The following is a 6,822-nucleotide window of genomic DNA, read 5'->3' as shown; positions in this document are numbered from 1 at the left end:
CGGGTCGCAGACGCGATCTCCTGAGATCTGCTGTGATCTCCTGAGATCTCATGAGATCTGCTACAATTGGATTCTTCCCTGAATCGACCACAATCCTTTTAATCTGCTCCATTTTGCTTCAATCAGAAGAATAAATGATGTAACTTTGTCACGTCCACTTCATACTAAGTCGATCAGCAGATCCAGTGATCCAGTGATCCGTTATGCAGAACATTCAGTACTTCCATACATCCCGTATTCCTGCCTATAGCCTGGGAAACCAGTATTCCTGGCTGTAGCCTGGGAAAACCAGTATTCCTGCCTATAGCCTTGGAAAACCAGTATTCCTGCCTATAGCCTGGGAAAACCAGTATTCCTGCCTGTAGCCTTGGAAAACCAGTATTCCTGCCTATAGCCTGGGAAAACCAGCATTCCTGCCTATAGCCTGGGAAACCAGTATTCCTGTCTATAGCCTGGGAAAACCAGTATTCCTGCCTGTAGCCTGGGAAAACCAGTATTCCTGCCTGTAGCCTGGGAAAACCAGTATTCCTGCCTATAGCCTGGGAAAACCAGTATTCCTGCCTGTAGCCTGGGAAAACCAGTATTCCTGCCTGTAGCCTGGGAAAACCAGTATTCCTGCCTATAGCCTGGGAAACCAGTATTCCTGCCTATAGCCTGGGAAAACTAGTATTCCTGCCTGTAGCCTGGGAAACCAGTATTCCTGGCTGTAGCCTGGGAAAACCAGTATTCCTGCCTGTAGCCTTGGAAAACCAGTATTCCTGCCTATAGCCTGGGAAAACCAGCATTCCTGCCTATAGCCTGGGAAACCAGTATTCCTGTCTATAGCCTGGGAAAACCAGTATTCCTGCCTGTAGCCTGGGAAAACCAGTATTCCTGCCTGTAGCCTGGGAAAACCAGTATTCCTGCCTATAGCCTGGGAAAACCAGTATTCCTGCCTGTAGCCTGGGAAAACCAGTATTCCTGCCTGTAGCCTGGGAAAACCAGTATTCCTGCCTATAGCCTGGGAAAACCAGTATTCCTGCCTGTAGCCTTGGAAAACCCATATTCCTGCCTATAGCCTGGGAAAACCAGTATTCCTGCCTGTAGCCTTGGAAAACCCATATTCCTGCCTATAGCCTGGGAAACCAGTATTCCTGCCTATAGCCTGGGAAACCAGTATTCCTGCCTATAGCCTGGGAAAACTAGTATTCCTGCCTGTAGCCTGGGAAACCAGTATTCCTGCCTATAGCCTGGGAAAACCAGTATTCCTGCCTGTAGCCTTGGAAAACCAGTATTCCTGCCTATAGCCTGGGAAAACCAGCATTCCTGCCTATAGCCTGGGAAACCAGTATTCCTGTCTATAGCCTGGGAAAACCAGTATTCCTGCCTGTAGCCTGGGAAAACCAGTATTCCTGCCTGTAGCCTTGGAAACCAGTATTCCTGCCTGTAGCCTGGGAAAACCAGTATTCCTGCCTGTAGCCTGGGAAACCAGTATTCCTGCCTGTAGCCTGGGAAAACCAGTATTCCTGCCTGTAGCCTGGGAAAACCTGGTGAAAGATGGAAACATCCCTCTGGCTGTTGGCTGCTGCAGGTGAGTCTGGCTGATATTTACAGTAAATCCACTCATGGAAAAGCAGCGTTCCCCCCCCCCCCCCCCACCCCAGAGGAAACACACCCAGGACATTTCCTGCTGTATTTCCCGCTCCTTCGCTGACCTTCACAAAAACGGGCGCCGTTTAACCGTCAGCCGGAGGAAAAGAGGCGGACCTGCGGCGTCCTGCTAAACACGGGCGACGGGCGCGGCGCCGCTCACAACAGCTAACGAATGCCAACAAGAGGGAACGTTACGGCAGCAAATATCACTCCGGAATAATCTGACGTTCCATTAATCTTTTTTATGAAGGTGCAGCGAAGAATAACCTTTGATTTAATGAACACACTGCAGCGACGTTCCGTCCGTCCTCCGTCACTCCGTCTGTCTCACGACCCTCCGCCACCACCTCCCTGCTCTGCTCCAATAATGTGACGAAGCAGACGATGACCTTGTGTGTGTGTGTGTGCGCGTGTGTGTGTGTGTGTGTGTGTGTGCGTGTGTGTGTGTGTGTGGGGGGGGGGGCTGCAGCTCAAGGTTACCTTTCCCATCAAACATCCCGACACATTCCGACTCTAGAGCCAAAGTTTCACTCTCATCTTCATTTTGATGCTAAATCTAAAGATTCGATGATTAAACCATTAAAAGGCAGAATGACAATCATTGAGATCATCACCAGAACCAGCTCCTCCGTCTCTGGACCTCAGCCTTAGGATCAGGAACAACGGATCTGAACGGCTGTGGCATCATGGGGGGGGGGGTCAGTCCAGACTTGTGTGTTTAATGTGCTTGTTTCCACCTGAGACGTTATTGGAAAACAGAAATCCGTGACAGGAAAAGGTCACCTGGGAAGTTGTAGTGGATGAACATGAGGACCGATCAGTCGATCAGGGAGGGGGCTGAAAATCCTGCCCATGTTGTTGGATTCAGGCTTTGGAAACGTGCTCCTGGAGGTCGGGATTTACCTCAAAAATGCGTCAAATTAAAGATTTCATTGGTGGAAAATCTTGTTTGTGCTGAGAAAGCAATTGAGCTGCTGATGTCACTTCCTGTCCCGTCCTCAGAGCCGTCGTGTGTGTCGCCGAGAGCGAAGTCTCAGATTTAATATTAAAAACAGATCAAAGAGGAGGTGGAGGTGAGATTCCTGCAGCTCTGATCTCAGCTGCTCCCGACAGAAGAACACGGAGCGATGTGAGCATTAAACATGTTTCCATTGACGGGATAATCAATGATTAGCTATAAGCCTGAATGAGGAATGAGGTTATTGTGAGAGGGTGTGTGTGTGTGTGTGTGATATTAATTAACCAGGAGCGGCAGAGTTCAGGCCGGAGGAGCTGAGATGGCGATATCCCGGCTCAGGGTTCATTATCGAAACAGTGTGTTCAGAATGCTAAACCTGCCCAAACAGAACCCCCCCCCCCCCCCACACACACACACACAAAAAGGCTGGAGTTGCTGCAGCATGTGGAGGAAACACCTCCGTGGGCCCGACTGTAACCCCCCACTGAGACCCAGCCGGGCCACAGCTGGACCCAAAGGCAGCAACATCGTTAGCATACGACACGTATTCAGAGAGACGGCGGCCGTTCGCTGCCCAGACCGAAGCAGAAAAGCATAAATCTGCACATTTTCATCCTCAGCAGTGTTTTTCTGATACACGAGACCAAAAGAAATCCTGTTTCCAGCTCACAGGTTCAGACCGGCAGCCGGACGTTTCAATGGACTGGGTTCACTTTCGGTGTGGACACATTTTCCCAGTAAAAACTTTCAAAACTCCCATTAAAAGTTCGATTCAGGAGAAAAGATAAATCATCTTTTTAAATGGGGAAAAAACCCAAACCTCTAGTTTAGAATCATTTCCAGGAGTGAACTACATGTCCCACAATGCACCAGGACGGCCTTCCCTCTGAAAATGAAGCCCTTAAATCACTGAGCTCCACCAATCAGACACTCTGCGACAAGCCTCTGGAATTGTGGGTAATGTTGCTACAAATAAAACAAGTCTCACTGTTCCCGTTCATGCGGCTCCTGAAAATTCCCCCCAGGAGCCAAAAGCTTGGCTCCACGTCACCTGACACGATGCTTCGCTCTGATTGGCCGAAGCAGATTATTCATGAATCATGTAAATACTAAAGGGTGCAGCAAATGTTGAGGTTTCCCCTCTTACAGCGACGGGTTTTGTCACTGTTGCCGTGGAGACGGAGAAACAGTGATGGATCACAGCATCATTGGAGCAGAAGCCCGATTCATGTTCGTACCGTCAAAGTTTCTTTGTTTCATTCTCGCTGCTGCAAAATCTGCTAAAAAAAAAGACACTCAAAGGTATAAAGTTGCTATTTTTGAAGTGAACTATTTGATGAGTAGTTTGTTAGATTTTGTTGGTTTGGGTGAGTTTTGCAGGAGCAAACGGCTGCTTCAGGTTTGTCCCCGACAGGCTTCCATACATCCAGCAAAGCTGCTCGTCATGATTCCGTCAGCTCTCCGGCGTCCTCACCGTTTTAGGAGTGAGACGCTGGTGGAGGATCTGTGATGAAGCCAAACCCCCAAAACCCACATGGAAAAAAAGGAAAATAGAAGTCCTAATTACAGAAGACGGTTTAACGAGCCCCCAACAACCGTGAGCTGGAGAAGCTGCTGCCTGTTGGACGTCGTGGTGCCGACAGGAAACACTTCTGCTCCAGTACGAATGCAACCAATCCAACATCCGAACGTAAACTTCTGTTTATTTATACAAAGCTGACTGGCTAAATTCTACGTCGTTGACATTTACCCAGTGACCCCCCCCCCCCCCCCACACACACACACACACACACACACTCTTCACGCCTTCTCACCTGATAAACACCACCGTCTCCCACAGGTAGATCCCCAGCACGTTTAGTCGGCACATGTTGGCCAGTCTCATGTTTGGAGGTGATGAGGAGGAGGAGGGGGGGGGGTCACACTCCAGAGTCAGGGCAAAATCCTCGATTTTTGGAGCAGGGGTGAGGGTTAAAACTCTAATTTGTGTTTATTTGTGGTGCGTGGTGGTGCTCATGGCGCCTCCAGCACCAACACCGCGGACAGAAAATCCACCCAGGAAGGATGTTCAGGACCGTGGACAGAGGCAGGGGGCTGCTGGGGGGGGGGGGGGGCAGGTCCAGGCTCGAGGAGAGGAGGAAGAGGAGGGAGGAGAGGGGGAGGCGGAGGGAGAGAAGGACGGAGCCGAGCTGCTCACAGGCTGATGTTAATTAACGCACGATTACAGCCAATTACTGGAGAGTCCGGTCCGAGCGAGCCGCGGCCGAGCGCCACAGAACACATATTCCCTCAGTCCTGGAAAGAGATGCTGATGGCTTCGGAAAGCGTCTCCATAAGCTTCTGGAAAACTGTGCGTTTATATTCCAACTCTGGGAACATCAGTCTGCAGCCTCTGTCTCATCCCGACGCGCTGGATCCGTGCGGGAGTCCGGACGCTGCCGCTGCCGCTGCTGCTGCTGCCGGGGGTCCGCAGGTAGTCTGCCTCTCCGCCCCCTCCTCCTCCTCCTGCTGCCGCCGCCGCTGCCGCTCGCAGTTCCCTCCCAGGGGTGAGTAGTTGTAGTTGTAGTAGTCGGACTTGGTGCAGCGCGGCGCAGCTACTCCCATTGTCTGCTGGCGGAGTTGGAGACGCGCCGGCGGCCGCTGCTGCTCCTGCACTGGGCTCCCATCCGGACCGCGCGCCCTTCAGACCTGCGCTGAATAGATCGAATCCTCCACGACGGCAGAAGTGAGAGTCACAGTGGGGGGAGGAGTGCCCGCAGCGGCCCCTCTTCCATGGCAGGATAAGTCCGGCGGAGACGCGCTCAGCTCCCGTGCGCTCCTCACACACTGGGCTCTCCGTGCTGCAGTCATTTAGCAAAAACTCCGGGAAAAAAAAGAAAAGGGCACCTCGGAGCGCGAGGACACGCCCACGCGCGCTGTGATTGGACAGAGAGGTGTCGGAGCGCGCTAATGATTGGCCAGGACGAGTGTCGCTGTAGCCGGTCGGGGCCCAGCACGCGCGGTCCGATCAGGCTATTAAAAGTTATTGATGAGTGGAGACGCACCTGACGGACGTGCGCGAGCGCAACCACTCGGGTGCCTTTTCCAGGTAGTCCTTCCGTAACCTGCCGGTAGTTCGTAGTTGGATTCAACGGTTGTAGTTTCACGGTGTTTTAATTTCTGAGTGTTTGACGCGCAGCTCGGTCCAGCTCGGTCCAGCTCGGTCACCCACTGGCCCAGCGGGAGTCCGCTCGTTAGTCCGCTCGTTAGTCCACTTCAGGTAGCGGGCAGGTTTAATGACAGCCGCTGCCGGTTCAGGGTGGAACACCTCCAATCCCTGTGATCTGTTGGATTAGGATAGCAAACGACCAAATGGTTAGTGGAAGCACCAGCCAGGTTTGCTGGGTGACCAGGAGAACAGAGTTTATAATAGGCAGGACTCCTGGGTAACTAGGTAACTATCATATCCTGGTTGTTATCAACTTTATGATACCGTTTCATTACTTAATTACATTAGAAACGTACACAAATCTGTCTGGAGGTTTTTATTATAAATGGGAGCATGGTCTTAATCTAATCTCTCTCACACACACACACACCCCGTTCCGAGGTTCCTCTGCATCCAGGAACCCTCCTGCCCCTACTGTCCCCCATAGATGGTTCATCTGTAATGTGGAGCAGTAAAATATGAATCTTTGATCATCAGACTAAAGAATGTATGGTTTTAATTATTTTTAATTATAAATTATGTTAATCAATTAACATGATTTGCTGCCACAGCATCAATACCAGAACAACCAGCAACGTTCAGAGCCAGGCACAAGACCACTTCATGTCATTTTGTATCTTAAACGTGGAGATTCAGCTCGAGTCTGTGCTTAAAAGATGTTTGTGTGAGTGTGCGCGCGTGTGAGCGTGCGCGCGTGTGCGCGCGTGAGCGTGCGCGCGTGCGAGCGTGCTTCCTGATTCCTTTGGTGCCTTCAGGCATTAAAATCATTCAAGTTCAAGCGGACACTTCGGACAAAACGGTCCCGAGGACGTGTGTGTGTGTGTGTGTGTGTGTGTGTGTGTGTGTGTGTGTGTGTGTGTGTGTGCTACACAGTAGCATGACACACTATTGCACAGACCAGAACAGCCTCAGTCTTTGATTAAAATAATTTAAATATGATCATTTAATTCAAATGTTTGATAAAACTCAATCGTTCCTGTTGAATTCTGCATTTTTTTCAGCATTTTCTCGCACTGAACACGAG

The 6,822-nt window shown here is 50.8% G+C and overlaps 1 protein-coding gene across 1 annotated transcript in view; it reads right to left on the bottom strand.

Moving 5' to 3' along the window:
* glra1 (glycine receptor, alpha 1) overlaps positions 1-4,875 on the bottom strand; it is a 9,654-nt gene extending 4,779 nt beyond the window's left edge. Inside the window, exon 1 of the mRNA XM_029847769.1 lies at positions 4,405-4,875. Within this exon, the coding sequence (XP_029703629.1) occupies positions 4,405-4,475 (71 nt within the window). The 5' untranslated portion in view covers positions 4,476-4,875. The remainder of the gene's footprint in view (positions 1-4,404) is intronic.
* Positions 4,876-6,822: the final 1,947 nt, after the last annotated feature.

The sequence above is a fragment of the Takifugu rubripes genome, chromosome 14 (assembly GCF_901000725.2).
Source record: "Takifugu rubripes chromosome 14, fTakRub1.2, whole genome shotgun sequence".
Lineage (NCBI taxonomy): Eukaryota > Metazoa > Chordata > Actinopteri > Tetraodontiformes > Tetraodontidae > Takifugu > Takifugu rubripes.
Note: the sequence above shows the minus strand (reverse complement) of the source record. Positions and strands in the feature narration are given on the sequence as shown.